The sequence below is a fragment of the Panulirus ornatus genome, chromosome 21 (genome assembly GCF_036320965.1).
Source record: "Panulirus ornatus isolate Po-2019 chromosome 21, ASM3632096v1, whole genome shotgun sequence".
Classification (NCBI taxonomy): Eukaryota; Metazoa; Arthropoda; class Malacostraca; order Decapoda; family Palinuridae; genus Panulirus; species Panulirus ornatus.
The window spans coordinates 7781552-7801381 of NC_092244.1; the positions used below are offsets into that span (position 1 = coordinate 7781552).

Genomic DNA, 19830 nt, shown 5'->3' on the forward strand with positions numbered 1-19830 from the left:
GAGTAATCATGAGTTCACGTGAGATAGGAATAATAAAGTATGCTAATATCATAAACCTGATTGAATGCTAAGAGCATAAGCGAACATAAACAATCTCCTCTCATAATGGTTAATATCATCACAAAGAATGTTTATAAATTATGAGTCTCCAGTGAGAGATCTGATGAAGCTAAGCGAAATGTGGCAGCTCGGTTTCAAACTGGTGACGAAATCATGAAAGTAGACTAGGAATAACACGATAAATCTGCTACATCCCGACGGCATTAGTGAGGCTCAGTTCTAGGTTTATGTAAGAAGCCACAACCATCGTCAGTTTTAACATTTCTAAACTATGAGGGTAACTAAAACCTGCGGCGGAGCTCTGCTTCCAGAGAGAGACGGACATTGTTCAATCACTTCCCCATAGGAAGATACCTGCTAGCCAGCCATTTGTCTGTCTTAATACTTTATACTTAGTTATATGGCCGTTGTAACCCTTACATCCCAGGAACTGGAATCACTGTTTCATATAAATGAGTCTGGTTCATTGTGGTGTTCGAGCTGATTTTGTGACGTCATGCAGCCTTAAGTTCTATGGGTTCACAGCCACAGGAGGTGAAGGACAGCAGCTAATGATATGGCCAACTTGCACAACAAGTTACACAACAGTTCTTTTCTGATGGTCGATCACGTACAGCTGTGCATGAGTAGTTGTCAAAGCAACTCCAGATTTCCTCAAAGGTGAGGGATTTGTGTCTACGTGCCATCGTCCAGCACTCCGGGGTATACCTATCAATTACAACCAAAAAGCAAATCTTTGGAGGATAAAAGGGAAAAAGCAGTTACCTAAACAATGTGAAGGACAGTGTAAAGGAAAACCAATAATAAGGTGAATCGACTGAAAAAAAAAAAATACGAATAAAAAGCAAAAATATTACTGAGTTACAAAACTCTCCCATCATCTTTGAAAACCAGCAAGGGAAAATGTCAACAAAAAATAAATCCCTTAAAAAAAAGCAAGGCCGGGTCAAACATGCACATATCAGTAACACGGAAAGACAAGGTCAAACATGCACATATCAGTAACACGGAAAGACAAGGTCAAACATGCACATATCAGTAACACGGAAAGACAAGGTCAAACATACACCTATTAGTAACACGGGAAGACAAGGTCAAACATACACCTATTAGTAACACGGGAAGACAAGGTCAAACATACACCTATTAGTAACACGGGAAGACAAGGTCAAACATACACATATTAGTAACACGGGAAGACAAGGTCATACACCTATTAGTAACACGGGAAGACAAGGTCAAACATACACCTATTAGTAACACGGGAAGACAAGGTCAAACATACACATATCAGTAACACGGGAAGACAAGGTCAAACATACACCTATTAGTAACACGGGAAGACAAGGTCAAACATACACATATCAGTAACACGGGAAGACAAGGTCAAACACATCTTAGTAACGCGGAAAACCGAAGGAAATTATACCAGCCACGATCACAGCGGCAAGCAACGAAGGGAAATAGCTACTGTTAAGCCAGAGGCGGCGGCAACATGGCGGACCAACTTACCGAAGTCAACCAGCTTGATCTTGCCTTCGTTGGTCATAAGTATGTTCATCCCCTTCACGTCACGGTGTATCACGTGTCCCTGGTGAAGGTGCTGCACTGCCTGAGGACAACACCGGAGCAAATACTTGTCTCAAAAAATTGTTCTTACAACACAGTTCATGTAGATGTGTTTTCGACAATTCATTGAGAAAAGTATGACTACACTACATCCCAAATAATGATACAAGAAAGTTAGATAAATCTAAATAAATTTCAATATCTTTTTTTTTTTTTTTTACTTAAAGGAGCATTCTTAAAGCAATCCTTTTGTTTATGGTTGCTTTGACGCCGTCACAAGATACCGCGCACACCAAGCAACCTATTCGGCAACAGTGGCTGCCTACCGCAACGCTGATGACAACATTCCTGCTTCTCTCCCTGCGTATCGTACCTCCTCTTTGGTCCCTTGTAACTTAAGTCCCTCTGATAACTTTAGTCTACTGTCTCACGTACACATTTCTGGTTTTCCCATCTGACTTATGCTTTTTCCCCTTGTGCTGTACAGCCTCCCTTCCCATATTCCATCCATACTATCAAGCACGGCCACCTTAACCACTCTTCCTAAGAGTAGTTAACCCTGAACCACACTGATTGCTCCTCCACAATACCTCCTACCCTAGTAATCTACAATACCTATCTCCCATAAGCCCCATCTACCTTACTACCCTTTCCCTTTACCAAGAAGACAAACGCTGTGTACTTACATTGATGACCTCTTTCAGGATATAAGCTATGAGGTTCTCCGGCATCCTCTCGTCTTTCCTCTTGTAAGCGAGGGCCAGCTCCGACACCGACCCATGCGTCATCAACTGTGGACAGGCAATGGTGACTTACTACTGGGCAGCTGTGCTGTGCTGAAGAACACACATTTTATTTTTTCTTCGATGAACATATGCCTGTTCTTGATCACTGACAGATCTCTACGGCACAGCAAAAGAAAAAGAAATCAAGCAACAAAAATTTTGTAAACTCTCTTCTGTAGTATCTTTACAGCATCAATTTTCACTCACCTTTCCCCCTATATATTATCCTTATCTGTCTTATATCCCTACCCTCAACCTCATCCAAACTCTTTTGGTAATTACCTCCATAACAAACCATATCTGGTGGTCCTCGTTGTTGCCACTCCTTTTGAGGAAGGTACCCAAGAACTGCGGAAAGTTATCGTGGAGACTCAGCTCGACAAGAACTCGGTACTCCTCCTCAATCTCTTCCAGGCTCTCCTTGATGTTTTCGACGATCTTGATGGCTACAGGCTGGTCACCTGTCGAGAATGGTGAACATACTTGTATGTTTATGGTGCCGTGTACACCTTGACGGCCACCAACTGGTGACCGTTTAAAGTAAGTGAATGTACAATGGAGTGTTTTAGGTCTGTTTCTGTATGTAAATAAAATATAAATAACAACGGAAAGTGAAAGATGGTAGCGAACACTTCAAACGGCACAATAATAATAATAATAATAACAATAATAGTAATAATGATAATAATAACAATAATGATAATAATGATAACAGAGCAAACCTACCAAAAACAATTACAGTTCAGTTAAAAGCTTCCACTTGTCACATCACCATCTAGAAATATAAAATCTCGTCAAACTTTATCTGTAATGATACAGAGGTACAATTGCAGAGGTGGCTGAAGAAACACTCATCGGTCGCGATAAACGTGACATGTTAAAAGTACATAGCAAGGAAGGTAATTTTAGACTCCAGAGTTCCAGTTCTCTTCAACGTAACAGATAACTTGATCTGCTTGTCCAAAACTGATATCTTTAAATTCACTCATTTCTCAATGATCGACAGCGGTCAGGCTAACTTAAGGAAGAAGTTCCGGAACTAAACATGAATGGTACGTTATTACAGTACTAGTGTGAGGTGTTAAACATCTGTGGCATAAAAAGGAGATATATCCAGGAAGTTTATGGAGAAACCTCACACGCATAATACGAAGACTGTTTTTAGCTGATGCTTTTGTTTTCAGTATTCGAGTATTCATTACTACAGATCTATTCACATACTTCTTCATAAAAGCTTAAAATAGATTATTGCACTTGAACATCAAAAACCATAAAAAAAGATGAAAAATTAAAGCCGCCCTTAAGTATGGCCATAACAAAAGACTGATTTAAATAGTTCCGCGTAACGCGACATCTTAATCTTGTACATCAACCTTTGTTCACGTATCATGTCATTCTCCTTGTATGAGACTTTGCCTGCATGATTCCTTTTTTCGGTTAGAACGTTCTGTTAGTGTAAGTGCGTCATGCTTTTTCTCATGCACGAGAATACATATTCCTATTCGTATTAAGTCGCGTATGTAACACTTTAAACACCCTGCTCGAGTAACGTTAAATATTTGGTGAAAGTCAAAATATCTTCTATGTAAGACAGGCCATCATCGTGTTTAAGACATCTGGTTCGAGTGAAACATGTAAAGTCCTACAGATCGTCTGTAATACACGTAAGCACGCACTCTACATCCTCGACAAGCAATATCACCTTTTTCATCTACAATGACATCATGTGCATAACCTTACCAAAGAATATAAAATGATGTATGTATAACAGGTCTTTAGTGCATATGATGTTTACAGTGTAATAGTTACAAAAGTGCTCAAACTTCATGTGCGTAAATTCATATCCGTATACGTTACAACACCAACTGACGAAAGCCGAAATATAGTAGTTTGAGTAATACGGTAAGGCTTGTCACGTTCCACCACCCGCTTCTGTTTCTATATCAGGAAAGAGGAAGGGTACCGGTGGCTTCCCTATACAGGTTTAAAGAAGCCTTTCTAGTGTGTTAAATTATTGGCTGTAATTGCCTTACAACAGTGTTGTTGGTGAGTCTATGCTTGGTATCTGCTGATGCAGCTATTATAATGTACAATGAAATTATGTACAAAGGCGAAACAAGGGTTCACCTACAGGTGACAATTTACGCTCAGAATCTATAACGTTAACAGGTGACAATTAAATTCCGTGACTATCTCTTTGTCAGTCTACTTTTCGTCACAGAACAGGCACTTTCCTCTGCTTTATATATCATTTTAATCTACGACGAAGTGTCGGACATGGAGCTGTTACCGTAGTAAATGAAAATACGGTATTTCAAATATATATCAACAAATAATATAGCTAGTGGATCAGATGCCTCGCACCCAATTTTTGGTGAAACAAGATACTTCAAACTGAATGGCCTACGCCACGTCTCCAAAGCAACACAATGATGAACCCGGTAAATTCATAATCTCACAGGTACACTTTGGCTACAACACTTACCATTCTCTTTGTCAAGAGCCTCATACACCTCAGCGTAAGTGCCAGTAGCGATGACCCGCTGTAATGAGAATCTTTCGCCCGGACTTGGAATTGCCTGGAAGTCCAGGACTCGGCTCAAACCGTCGTAGGCCATTTTGCTGCTCCTGAGAATAAATCAAAAGTGGCATTTTAGTGACCTTCCTTGACTGAGGATATCATATTTCTGAATCTACATATCATTATCAAAGCCAAGAGTTTGTTTGAATATTTTCTACCGCTAGGATATCTAAATAAATCCAAATAAGTGTAGATGTAGGGGAAGTCATAAAAATAATTAGCTTAATGATCTTACAGATTAAAGAGATTCTGTACGTGAGGGTATGTCCTGCTCCCACGCTCGCGTAGGTGAGCCGAGATGAAATCTCGTGAGCGTAATCAGGGTTCTTAAGGTCAAGGATCATATTTATATATATATATGGGAACTTATCGTGTTTCATTTTCCCAGTGGACTCTTAGGGATATATATATATATATATATATATATATATATATATATATATATATATATATATATATATTATTTTTTTTTTTTATTATACTTTGTCGCTGTCTCCCGCGTTTGCGAGGTAGCGCAAGGAAACAGACGAAAGAAATGGCCCAACCCCCCCCCCATACACATGTATATACATACGTCCACACACGCAAATATACATACCTACACAATACTAGATTACAATGACATGTATTAATCATAAGCCTTCATATACGTTATGTTAGATTACAGTGTATTAGGTTATGTACTGTACAGTGGAGTAGCAACTGTAAAAGTCAATACTGTACTTTTCGTTAGTTACCTTACTTGACTACTCAAGAAAGTTGCTCGGGTCAAATGCAACTCTGATGACAAACATATTCCCTTTTTTTCACTAAATCACAAGGTCCGCCGGAATCTTACGCCTGACGCTATCTTGAAGTCTTAGGCAGTGTTGTGTTGAAAGTCGAAGTTAGTCAGCCTTACCTTCTCTTTCCCGGAGAGGCTTGACATCCCTCGTCCTCAGTGTAACCTTAGCATACCTCGACATGGCTTTAGTTTTCCCTGTTTCAACAAACTGGTGGAGCAATGCAAGCTAAACTGTGTTAAAATGAACTAGTCGGCAAAATAAAGCTAAATCCAATCGTGTCGACTAGTCGGAAGATAAACTACGTCATTATGATTTTTTTTCCGATTCCTCGTGTAACCTGAGGTTGTGCTGTAGGTACCGAGAGTAATGTCTCTTATGAACGAAAACGTATCCTGCTTAGAATTTCATAAAAGTCAACTGGCAGGATGCTGAATGACTAGTATATGTGGTTTTGTAGACTGTGAACTGGACAATGATTTAGGATAGGCTACATAAAATAATGCCTATTAATCAGATTGAGGTAACATAATTGGCCGTTTGTTCTTGTGTCATGAGTCTAGTTACTTGTTTTTTTTTTTTAATGTTATACGTGTATCATTTTCTGATGGCCTGCAGCCATTGTATCGGTAGAGAAATATGCGAATCCATAGATCTCACAAATGGTTGGATGTTTCTCTGTAAGCCTAATCGATAATTAACAGAATTCTTCCTCGCAAAGAGAGCTTAAATGAGTTGTCCAGCTTTTAACAATAAAGCTTCTGAAACTTTCTGCGGACTGAACTGCACGAGAGAAACTTTTCGGCATACATTACGCTACTTGATAAATTCCCGCCACAATTCCTTGTTAACGTCGTGATGCCGCACAAATACTAGACTTAGAGAGTACCTGAGAGCTGGTGTGCAGTTTATGTTTACGTGGTTTCAATATTAGTTTCCCTTACCTTTATCTCGGGTGAAGACCTCTTGTAAGATGAATTTCTTCTGAATATGGCGCAATCATGCTCTCAGGAGGAACAGGCGCGGAACAGACGTACCAACCGTAACGGAAAATCAACCGAGCCTTTAGTACACAAATCACGGTATTAGAATTCATATGACTTCGATCTTAAGCTATAAATTTGTAGCAGGGATGGTTTAGCCAAGCCTTGATTTATTCGTAACGGCAGAGACGTTATTCTCAAATTTTCTCGAGTATCGTAAAATTTATAAAGCTAATGAATGCTGTCAACGTTCACAATCTTATAAATCATTCCTTTTTTTTTTATCTATCCATCACTATTACACGATTTGAAGTAACTAATTCAATAAAGGTTTATAATCATTTGTTTATGATGATAATAATCAATCAAATTTTATTCTTTTAACTAATTATTGTTGGCTGCTCTGTTCGTCTACCCATTTTGGCTCCATATTTGTACTGTTGACATGTGTGTTTGTGCTGACGTGAAGCTTTTCGAAAATTTTCAGTGATTCTAAGTTTACCAGAGAACTGTACTTACCGCCAGACACTAATGGATGAGCAAGTAAAGACTTGTGAGAATGCGGATGAGTGAAAATTAGTGTATTATATGTAAACTGACCTACAATGGGAAGCAATCGAAAACGCCGGGTTTTAGGGACAGCGGATCAGGTAAGTTTACTTGTTTCATTATCGCTACGTCATACAATTTACTATGACAACTCACTTCGTCATGATGGGTGGCTCTTACGCTTCGAAAGGTAGAATACAGAAAGTCTGTCATTCCGAAGTCATAAAGTGTTCCGATAATTTTCAGTTATTCGTTATCTCGGTCAGTAGTTGTATGTCATGAGGTTGTTTTACATAAATAAGAACATAGTTATTGAATGAATAGTGTAACAAGTTAAGTGACATCAAGCTGATAATTTTGAATCAAAACGCCAAACGTCCGTGAAGTAGGGAGCATGAGTTGTCTCAAAAGTAGAACAAGACTTGCTTCTATATAGTTATTAGTAACTTACTTTTGTAACTCGTACATATTTAGAGCAATCAGCAGTGCCAGGGGAACAATGAAAATATTGAATAGAACTTGCTTCCATTCGTGTTTTGAAAATAAATCATTGTAAAAACGAGTGAGAAATTGAGACATATAGAGCGAAAAAGTTGAGAACAGCGATCTTGAGCATCAGTAGTTGTATGGTATTTTAGATATGAACATACCTACAATTTGTTTTATTTAATCTGTATTGAATGAATAATGTATAATGAATTTCAAGTGTTTGTACTCTTAGTCAGACATTAAGTAAAAAGATTCGTGAACTACATTTCGGACACTTGAGAGAATTTGGCGCCAAATACTGCAAGACACCTGACGAGCACTGCATAACCTGGTTTATATAAGCTTTACCTGAGAAAGACAGACAGCAGGAGGCCTGATTGGCCCACAACTGGGTTGTCTGAAAAAATAAGATATAACAAAAAAAATCCGCTAAGTCGACGTTTTTAAGAGAGAAGACATCCCGTCGTTTCAGCCTCTCTTCATAAGCCAGATTTCTAAGGGGATCAGTTTTGTCGCGCGTGCGTCTTTTGTACTTGCTATAATTTTTCGTCTTTATATAGTTTGGGGACCAAAACTGGACTGCATATTCAAGGTGTGGTCTTACTAGAGAATTATAAATGTGAGAATTGTTTCTGGTGTCTTGTAATCTATGTTTCTGAGAGGAACCTAGAATACGCAAAAAAAAAAAAAAAAAAAAAAAATGAAGGCGAGCGGCAACCGCAAAAAGAAGTACAATAAAGAGCGATTTGAAGTTTCCTTAAGCGTTTATAGTTGGTTAGTTTTGGCTATGACAGATTATGGAAGCAAATCCTGATTTTCCTGTTCACAATTTTTCTACTGATTGTTGCCTAATGAAAAATAAGCCTTAACGACCAAGCAACCAATAGGGTGTATCCGTTTTCGAAAATATTATTGTGCAAAACATATTGTTATTTGTATTAGTATTTCATTATTATTATTATTATTATTATTATTATTATTATTAGTAGTAGTAGTAGTAGTAGTAGTAGTAGTTGTGGTAGTAACATTTGTAATATATAGCAGCTACTTTTCTCCGTACAATTTCGCATATTTATTATTAGATGATATTCATAGGTAAATTCATACCAAATACCCACATTGTCATCTATGTACGTGAAAGCTGGTGATTCCGCCCAGCCATAACATGCTGGGATCTAAACTTCTAAAGGATATGTTTAGGAAATGTTCGACGAAATGGCTTGCCATTGGTATGAGATTTTTCCCGATTCTGTTGTTAGTTGCATAAGTAACAGCATTTGATGTAGAGTTTTGAGAACGGAAGCTGACCTATAATGTTGTAAAGTACCTGGAGAACCTCTTGACGTTTATTTTCATTGTCAGGTAAATTCATATGGGCTGAAATGTTTAAAGGGAACAGAGAAGCATTAAAGAAAATGGAAGTGGGGCAGTGGTATGAGATGATCCCTGGGAACATAGATTAATGTGAAATAAGGAAATAATGGGAGAAAATTTAAGTAAAGGATTGTATGAATGATGAGGAAAGGTTCTTTGGAATAATCAGGTTGCTGATTATTGATAATGGTCGGCTGAAGTATTAGACAGTGAATGACAATCATTTGGAACGGGAAAATGAACGAATTGTACTAGAGTATCATGAAATACAGTGGGTAGGTGACGTTGGAATGGAGGGGTAATTTCATATTTGTATTGAAAGAGAAGGACGGTTTACACTTGTGTGGACCCATCTGTGTTGTGCATCTACTTTACACGTCTGTATGATCTCTCCATTTGTTACCTCCTGACTCGGTAGATTCCATCCATCCAACACTTTTATGCTATTAAGGTACGTCGTTACATCTGTCTTAACAAGTTTCTTCTTTGTTTCATGTTATGGCCTCAGATCAATCTTTCCCAGCGTCATTCGAAGAACTATACACTGTTTGCGACCTCCATCTGATGTTGAAATTAAAGGTCGTTTTCAGGTCACCCCTCACTTTCTTACATCGTGGGCAAATCTAAGGTGTTTAGCCTTTCCATGTAACTCAACTCTTTTAATTCCGATATCAGTCTTTATTATCCTCCTCTGGAGGATTACCCACTTTATGCATACAGATTGGGAAACCTGAATTCCAAAACCTGGGAATGGAGTAATGCTGTAGCATTTCTTGCAGTACACAACAATGGCTTTGGGACGTGTACCTGTAGAAGGGGAAAGAGGGGATCAAAGAAAAAGAATACATTAAGTTTTTAGGTGGTGTATTCGAACAAATGGATCTAGAAAGGCTTGGCGTCGAAGAATAGAACCCGATAGAATTAAGACTTTTTTTTGTAGTTTTATCGAGAAGGGTGTGGCTCAGAATTTTGTGGAAGAGTCGAATGAAGGTAGTCAGATGTGGAACAGTCGAAGCAGAAGGGGATTGTTGAAAGGAGTCTAATTATTGTGAGACGAAGTTGTAAGAGTTAGGCTTGGAACAGCCGGACATAGAAGGGTATTGGCCAGAAGAGTCTGCTGTGGAGTCGAGGCTGGAAACCTCACAAAAACTAGGACGGATTATCTTGGCGTCGGGTCCCGCCTGGAAGTAACCTCACTATCTACAAGTCCAATTAACTGTCTGGACCGCCTCTCCCGGTATATGAGGAGACCGTTTATAGTCATGTTCCAGGCTACTGGCGGCATTGAGGACCGTGATGTGTGAGATTCCGTGGCTTTCTTCCTAAGCTAATGTTATGATTTCTGTCTTGTATTTCACTAAGACGAATGTCCATGATATTTGGTCTGGTTATGCAGCTTATCGTACGACCGTTATGTCGACTGTTATTTATACTTAATCCATATATATATATATATATATATATATATATATATATATATATATATATATATATATGTATATATATATATATATATATATATATATATATATATATATATATATATATATATATATATATATATATATATATATTGGACCTATCTAATCATAATTTTACTACTGCGGAAAAGTTAGCAAAAGTCGTGTGAATCGTGGGTCCCTTTCATGATATTTCCATTATAATTCGCTGGACCAGGATCTTGTACATACTGGAGGGAGGCACTTGGACCCAGCCCACCGGGTGAGGTGGTGTAACCACCCCCGTGACGATCTACGGGTCTGTGGGTCTAACTGTGAGAAGCGAAGGTGCAAGTCAGCTGACGGGAGGGACACACGGGTGACGGGTAGACACATGGTCAACAGGGAGGTGTAAAGAGGGTAGGCGGCTGGTGGAAGATCGATGTTACGAGCTTGGGCTTCGACCCCCCTGGAGACACCTCGTGACATTCTGCACCTACAGTCATATCGTACTCTCCAACCTCACGTCAGGACCCGTCGTACCCAGCTGTCTACCAGACCAGACGACGTACTGTGAAGCAGCCCATGAAGAGCTCCTAGTCCCTGTGATGCAACAGGTAACATGAGGAAGATCGCCTTGGTCCTTGGGTGGCAGTGGATTTAGACGTTGGCCGGTAGGGGTACGCTGGGAGGGCACCGAGCCATAAAAAGATTGCTGCGGTGATCAGAGGCGAGGGCACTTGAATTGTATTGGGTTTTACTCTTTTGCTAGAATTACAATGGGTTTTATTCATTCATTTCTGTTATTATTCAGACACTCATCAGTTGCACGATGAACAGATGCAAAGTGAGGTCACAACTCACAATCTGTTAATCGCAACGGCTCACGATAACTGATTCTTTCATCATATGTGAATCCAGGATTAAAACAGATGAGCAGACACATAGTCTTACGCCCCAGAGAACAAGGTCTGTGTCCTGTGTTCTGTAATTCTGAAGCAGATATGTGTGTGTGTGTGTGGTTTCCAAAGAGCTGTCCAGATTCATGGTCGCAGAGGGTGATTACAATTGGAACAGACAGTTGTCCAGCTTTTTATGAAGAGAAGTAGTACTAGCCGGGTAGGTCCTCGTGTTTGTCTCTTCTGGAGTTGTTTATTAGTTTATAATGGTGTTTGGAAGACGGGAGAGGGGGGGGGGGGGACCTGCCACTCCCGCCTCCCCAGGACTTGAGGGTCAGGTTAGAGTTCACGTCATCGTACACCAGGGGCCAGTCATGCTCAGGGGGGAATATCTCTTCTCAGCCTTCGGTCAAAGCGCCACCATAGATATTGAGGTGTGACGTAATGATGAGAAAAATTATTGGCTTATGCCCTGTACTAACCAGGACGGGACCGTAATCTTACTCGTCTATGCACATAGCAAATTTGGACATAGAGATGAGTCGAGGTTTTGGAAATAGTCTGTGCAGCATTTCGGGATGAGGAAGCAGTGTTACAACCTTCAGTGCGAAAACGCATTTTTTACCAATACCTCTTCTTGAATGTCACATGTTCCCTTCTCTTCAACATCAGAATACCACAGTTCAGTTCGGCCTTACACTAACATGTTGAGCTTAACCGAATCTTCCGTTTTCTCTTGGAACCCCAAAGTAATTAACTGCTTCCCAAAAGCTGGGGGTATTGTATGATTGCCATGAGTATTTTTTTCTTGTAAGCAACAGTTTCCTAGCTACAGGGGTTTTATTCTCCCCAGTGAGGAGTACTGGTCATATAATCTGGGGTTGGTTCCTCGTTCATATCCCCAGTATTTTTAGAGCGGAATTATAGATCTTCCCTATCTAGTTCTTCTGGCATTACACCTCGCCACGCATCCATTTCTGCCCGCCGTGTTGTTGCTTATCCGTCTTTGTTCTACAGTTATCATTTCAGCCATTGCTTTCGTGAGCTGTCTGCCGAAGTCCTTGCCACCAAGGATTCGAATCGTGGCACGCGTGTGGCTGTTGCTTCCCGTAGTTTCTTTGTGGAAGAAACCCACACGAGGATGGACCGTTGCGATGGCTTCTTATTTCTTCGAAAAGCGAAGCTGTGGCATTCTCTCCTTTCGTTCGCCTTTCCCTCTTCTCTTCTTATACCTTTCCTACTTTTAAAAGTCAGGTCTATAAACACCTGAGGAGATTTCATTTATTTCTTCATTCTCTCTCATAATTTTCTTTTTTTCACCCGAGTTGGCCATGATAGGAGATGTGTGCACCTACCATGTTTGTCACGGTAAAGAAAACGTTGATGGGCAGCTGTGTAAAGGTGGCCAGAGCATTGGTCTCTGCCAGTGTGTCGGGTCGAAATTCGGTTCCATTTCCAGTTTACAGAATAATTTTCATACCCAGTCTTAAATCTTAGATTCTCAGTGTGAACAATCTGTTTTTACAGAAATGAAACTTTACTTACAGGAAAGTGTAACAGAACAGGTTGAAGCCATATTTCTATCTGTATTCATATTTTTTTATCATTTTCTTGGAAAACTCTGCAGAATTTTCCTAGTGAGGAAGGCCTCTGTGCCCAGATGGTAAACAGATGACTACACAGATCATTACTAGGGTAGAGAGGCGCTGTAGGGCCACCTTATCCTTATGACAGGCCTTCACCCTTCCTACAGCCTTGCTCTCATGACAGCCCTTCGCCCTTCCTGCAGCCATGCACTCATGACAGCCCTTCACCTTTCCTACAGCCCTTCACCCTTCCGGCAGCCCTGCACTCATTACATCCCCTCAGGGTATTTTCGTCGATTAATATTTCTTGTTGGGTAGTAAATGCTTCTCATCTCATATGATGTCGAAGAGTCCTGTCCATTACTATCATGTCAACACAGACGTAACGCACTAATGAAGCATGAGCTCAGGACTTAACTGAATGACAGAATACACCTCTTCTGCATGCTTTAATTAAGTAATAATACTTAGTCTTTGCTCTGTCCATTGGTAGCAAGAATTAGCATAGCGAGACCTTGGTTATAAATAGCAATCGCGAATGGTACCAACGCATCACATTTACAGACGAGAGTAAAGTGTAACAAAGGAAATAACTAGAATAGGAGAGTAACTGGAGACACTAGACGTGGAAGATATGGCCTTCGAGATGAACGAGCGAGAAAGAGAAGCTGTAGTAGTGAGGAAAAGGCCAAGACCTGTGTAAGATACTCTGAGACCGGAGTGCAACAGCCGGAGGTGGGAAGCCAATCAAAGAACATTGCATCTTATGAAAAAAAAAAATCTGGTTGGATGCTCGCTGACAACACCGACCAAAGGAAAGGCTCCGATAAAAGAAAGGAAAATAACTTAGAAAGGAACGAAAAAGCAAGGATAGGTGAGTGAGGGGGGATATGATGTCGAGACAGTCTTGACGGTAATTCTGGAGGAGGAGCCAACCAGGCGTCTGGAATGTGGGTGGCAAGTGTGGAGGTAATGTACACAGGTGCTCATGGGGGTAACTAAGGTGTATACAGCAAGTGGGACAGGAGTTGGGAGACTAGAGAGGGTAGAACCAACACATATGATAATGGAGCTGAGAGAAGGCCTACCAAGGAGGGGGAGCTGTTTCCCCCGAATGGCGCAGAGTAGTAACAAAAAAGGAAGGAAAGGATAGAGTTGGAGGTTTGGGACTCTCCTGATACTAATTCAGTTCCTCAGGTTTTCCTTTTACAAAATTAAAAAGTATTATTGATTTTGTATTTTGATATTTTTCATTCAAAAAAAACAAACAAAAAAACTTGGAAGCCAGCATAAATATACTGCATCTAATGACCAGTGATATGATGTGTGATTTGTTTACCCATCTTTCGCAGCGGCGAACGGAGGTGTCTATAGTTTCGTCTTGCCATCGGTGACGGTAGGAGTGTTTGAGGTGTCGTGTGGTCAGGGGAGGGCTGGAATGTTGTCCAAAACAGCATCGCTCGCCAGTTTGATTATATCAAGTTTACGATTTATCTGTGAAAGGCTTATGACGAATCCTTGACTAATCTGTATATTTTACAGAAATGAAAATGTGTGTATTTGTGTGTGTGTGTGTATGTTGCTTTTCCCTATATATATATATATATATATATATATATATATATATATATATATATATATAGGGAAAAGCAACATATATATATATATATATATATATATATATATATATATATATATATATATATATATATATATATATATATATATATATATATCTGCGTGGGCAGATGTTGGTTTCGTGGCGGTGTACAATCAGCAGTGTTAGACTGGGGTTCGAATGTGTGCTGATGGTTGAGATATTATATATGAACGTCACCATGCCTTTGTTTGTGTGTGTGTGTGTGTGTGTGTGTGTGTGGAGACACAGTGTGGTGTATGTGGGTGTGTATTGATTCGGGTATCAGAGTATGTCTACTATTTTTCTTGAGCGAGTCGATTTGTTCAAACTGACGACGAATTGTACGTGAGAATATGACGATTTCTATCATAAATAAATTCAGTTTCTTCATGGCAGAACTTAGATCTATCTACTCATGGATGTAAATGTGTTTATTTCTGCGGTGCTTGTTTTGTCGACGAATGAATGCGTGTAAATGCCAATGTGGATGTATGTGTAGCTTGAAGTTATTTTTTTTTTCACCGTGATTTACAAGTAGGAATATCAAGAATCCCAGTGAGGTGCATGATGGGGGAGAGGAGTTAATCCCTCACAGGAGCTTCCTCCTGCCCTCCGGAGACCAGGTTGTTGAAGTCATTCTCTCTCTCTCTCTCTCTCTCTCTCTCTCTCTCTCTCTCTCTCTCTCTCTCTCTCTCTCTCTCTCTCTCTCTCACACACACACACACACACACATACATTGGGTTTACGAACTGTTCTTACTCTCCCACCAGATTAGTTATGTAGACTCTCCTTCGCGCCCCATTGTTTTGACTTAAACATCATTGGTATTTGTAAGAGAAGCCGAAAGTGTGTATTTATGGTCAAGATCCATTGCTTAAAGATTTGGCTGAGGGAGAGAAAGCACTTGCTTATTTAAGAGGACGTACGGTGAGTATTTGCCAAAAGGCTGGGCTGTGACGCTCACCACAGGAAAATACAGAGATGCGAAGAACGAGTAGTTTATGTATTGTCAAGCATTATAAATGAGGAGAGACTGCATGTTTGTAGACTGAAAGCCAACAGTTTACATGTGAGTCAAGGAGAGAGTTAGACAACTACTGGGACTAAAGGAGTGACAGCTGACAGCCACTGAAGTGCTGACTAACTGCGCGGCCGTTCTAACCCTCACACTACCTAAGCAGTTGATAATGGTAATATACCTCCCTGGCAGGTGTCTCCCTCCCAGCTACTACCTGCCAGAGAGAGAGAGGGAGAGAGCTAGTTGCAGAAGACGAGATGACTAGGTTTTTACTTACTCAGATGAATGGACGATAAGATGTTAAGTAAGAGTGTATATGACCTGGTGGTCGGAGTCCATGGGCGGGCGGGGGCCTGGGCGATGTTTGTGGCGTCGGACCCACCAGTCCTGACACCAGCAGGAACAGTCTTGTGTCCTCTACACTCTCGTTCACATGTGTCGTCCCACACGCTCACCTTCCATAACACCCACAATCTCACACCACCACAGCGACTGCGCCAGCCAGGCTGGTGAAAAGCGCGGTCGGGAGCACTGTGTATTTAAACACACGGTTTGAGTCAAGGGTCCGACAGCACACGACTCTGCCAGGAGGCTGAATGTTCTGACTTGTCCATACGTCGCGTCCAGGGCCACGCCCGTATGCAAGGGTCAGGCGAGTTCAGTGTGCGTGAGTGAGTCCCTCATCAACCGTGCCTCCTGTACAATCACCCGGGGGGAGACCCACTTGTTTCTGCGGACAGAGCGGCACTCGACGCGTGACGGGAAGGTGTTGTCTGCCGGAGGCACCGCGCTACACTGTCCCTCTGACCACGTCTAGGTGCACGGCCGCAGGGAGGGGCTGCCCATCTCGTAGCTTCCGTGTTCACTGTGCATCAGCGAGGGCCGAGCATAACCAACAGACATCCCCGTCGGATTGGTAACTGCGCCGTGGCTGTATCGTGGGATGATGATGTACGGTATTGGTGAGTGGTGCTGGTGACCTTTTCATCAGGATTGGTTACTACCATAGAGAATCAGTTCGGTGGCGACAGTAGTAGAAGAAAACTGACAAAGTCAGAGGAAACCTCCCAAAGTTTCGTAAGTTGTGCGGCTAAGCTTGTTAGCGGGTGGGAGGTGTTGCTGTGAATACTGCCTCCTTCCCCTCCTGCCGCTGACTCCCAGACACTCGCGCCCCTCTCCTCCCCAGAGGTGTTTTTACCTCCCTCCCCCCCCCACTTTCCCCAAGCACTGTTCACATCCCTCCCTAAACACCGGTTCGTCTCCCTCATTTTTCCCAGACACTCGTCCTGTCACCGTTCCCAGACACACGTTGTCCTCGGCCATCCCATTTTCTTCTGACACTTGTTTAATGTTGTCTCGCCACACACTCCTCCCTCCCCAAGACACACGCACTTCTCCCACCCAGGTATTCTTTCCTCTCCCTCCCCAGACACTTATCCTCCCCTTTCCCAAATTACTTGTTCGTTTTTTCACCATTACCCCAGATTCTCCTTCCCATTCCTTCTTATACCCTCTACTTTCTGCCCACAGAGGCGTCCTCCTCCCTCCCGAGACACTCATGCCCTTCCCGCGACTACGAAGACGCTCACAGTACATGTGGAAGAAGGTGAAGCCAGGGCGTCGCAGGCCTGAGGTGCAGGTCTCGTTGATCTCGATTCTTGTGGAGACCTGCCGTCCCCGGCATGTCCGGATCAAGGGAATAACACATATTTGCTTTGTTTTTAACTCTCCTAAATATGAACGTACAGGAATCTGTTTTCTCTCTTTTATTGTACTTATCTTCGAATAAGACCGAAAGGAAAGTCTGGCAAAACTATGTGCATGGGTAGAAGACCAGCTGACCCCACTGTACCAGCAAAGTGAATATGACCGTACAAACTTCATAACATATACAGAAGAAAAGTAGATATATAGAGGGTTTTATAACCGCTGATGCACAGAAGGATATTGCTCGTGGGCAGACAAGAAATGAGACCGATTCATGTGTCGCGCCTTCTCTTGTCTACTACAGTGTGCTTCTGGGTAGTGTGAATACCTACATTGCCCATTGGTTTTATCGTGGTAACAGTTATAGTTCTTCCATTTGTTACATCTGCTAGCGAATGGTATGATAAAAAGTAGGCTGGGTACGTCGTTGTTATTTATGGAAGGTATTCATTTGCATGCGGCAGCCACCCACTGTCATAGATGTGAATGTGATTGCCTTAGTCTAGCATCCTCGACACCTACTGCAGCATCCCTCTGGCCATAGTGGCCAAGGACGTGTCATCAGAGTAAAACCATAGTAAGGCTCAAGCCCCTATGTGTCGGGATTACATGGTAGTTAGCAACCTTTGGGCTAAAGTTAGCTGTCACCGCTAAATCCTCGATCTCTATATCATCACCTTCATGGTTCTGTTTCCTTTTCTTCTCTGAATATGTTAATTTCTTTTCTGTTTCGTTTGTTGCTGAAGTTCTTACTGCATCAGTCGCTGTAGTTGGTTATTCTTCAGTCATTTTCATCTGAAATACCTCTTCTATACCTGTTTTCTCAGTCGATGGATATTTCACATGCGAATGCGAAGAGAGGGGCGGTTTGATATGCTCCAAAGAGACTTACCTAGTACACAGCAGTAAGTTAGACAGATGACCAGTGGAACTTAGCAAATGTAAAGTAATGACGAAGGGAAGAAGTTGAATCAGACCGGACTGTTGACTGCCACAGTGGTGGAAGACACGTCACAAAGTCTTCAGAACATGTTCAGAGGAGAGAACATTGCCCTTGGAAAAATAAAACAGGCTTCAGAGGAGAGAGCAGTGCCCTTAGAAAAAATATAACGGACGGATGTACTGTGTGTTTGTGCGTTACTCTTTGGCACACAGAGACGGAACCCTTTGTGAAGTTTTGAGCCACCGCATGTTGTTGGCCTTGAAGGACATTCTGAGGCCACCAAAGGGCGCTCATCAAAAGCCATATAGATTACACTTACATATTGCATTGGGTCAAAACAGACGACCTTATCAACCTCAAATTATAGGGAAGGTAACTTCAGGATCCAACACGGGAAACTTTCCAGGTTGTGATGGGAGTTAATACTCCCAAATTTCCCCTTGTATCGCATGGTGCTCTCTCTCTCTCTCTCTCTCTCTCTCTCTCTCTCTCTCTCTCTCTCTCTCTCTCTCTCTCTCTCTCTCTCTCTCTCTCTCTCTCTCTTCCCCGGGCGTGGGACGGAGGAGACCGTGTGGCCTCCCGCCAGGATGAGGGCCGGTTCTCCTCCCCGTCCCGTCCAGGGTGTTCTAGCCGCCCGCCGTGGAGATCCCTGTACTCTTGTACCATCTAGTAACGCGGAACACACGGAGAAATGCCCGTATTCGCCTTCGCTTCTGTCTCACAAGAAGATATTTTGAAACCTTACTAACAAAATACGACGGACTAATTTGTCGTGGAGTTGGACCGGCCGGACACCGCGGGGTGATAAGGGTGGTCAGTGGCTGGGCCGAGGCAGGGTTTACGCCCCTTGTAACCTGCCCCCCCGCATCCAGGAAGACCCACAACCTCAGAACCTACTGACGAGACGGCAGCGAGCGGGAGATACCCTGCTGACGGAGGCCAGCCCGAGGTGGGTGCTGACCTCAGTGGTGACCCCTTGTTAACGGAGGGAAGCCCGACGTGGATGCTGGCCTCAGTGGTGACCCCCTGTCGACGGAGGGCAGCCCGAGGTGGGTGGTGCTGGCCTGATGACACCCTGCTGACGGAGGGCAACCTGAGGTGGGTGGTGCTGGCCTGATGACACCCTGCTGACGGAGGGCAGCCCGAGGCTGGTCTTGGCTTCAGTAGTGACTCTAGCGGACGGAGGGCATGCTGAGGCCTGTCCTTGCCCCAATGGTGACCCCTGCTGACGGAGGCAGCCCTAGGACACGTGCTGGCTACAATACAAAATTGATCAACACGGAAACAATGAAACTGGAGTAAAATGTTCAGGTGTATTGTGTAAGTACACGCCTGAAGGTGTAGCGGTAGGTGAGGTATCATTTGGTCAGACGGGCCAGACGCTTGCACTGACCACATCCAGACGAAGACGGGCCAGACATTCTGCA

General features: G+C 42.3%; 1 protein-coding gene across 1 annotated transcript in view; it reads right to left on the reverse strand.

Moving 5' to 3' along the window:
- The window catches only part of ninaC (STKc_myosinIII_N_like and MYSc_Myo21 domain-containing protein ninaC), a 64716-nt gene extending 47835 nt beyond the window's left edge, over positions 1-16881 (reverse strand). The window contains exons 1-5 of the mRNA XM_071675692.1: positions 16031-16881; positions 4900-5042; positions 2697-2875; positions 2316-2420; positions 1573-1672 (exon numbers count right to left, since the gene is read on the reverse strand). Of these exons, the coding sequence (XP_071531793.1) occupies positions 1573-1672; positions 2316-2420; positions 2697-2875; positions 4900-5032 (517 nt within the window). The 5' untranslated portion in view covers positions 5033-5042; positions 16031-16881. The remainder of the gene's footprint in view (positions 1-1572; positions 1673-2315; positions 2421-2696; positions 2876-4899; positions 5043-16030) is intronic.
- Between the last annotated feature and the right edge of the window lie 2949 nt (positions 16882-19830).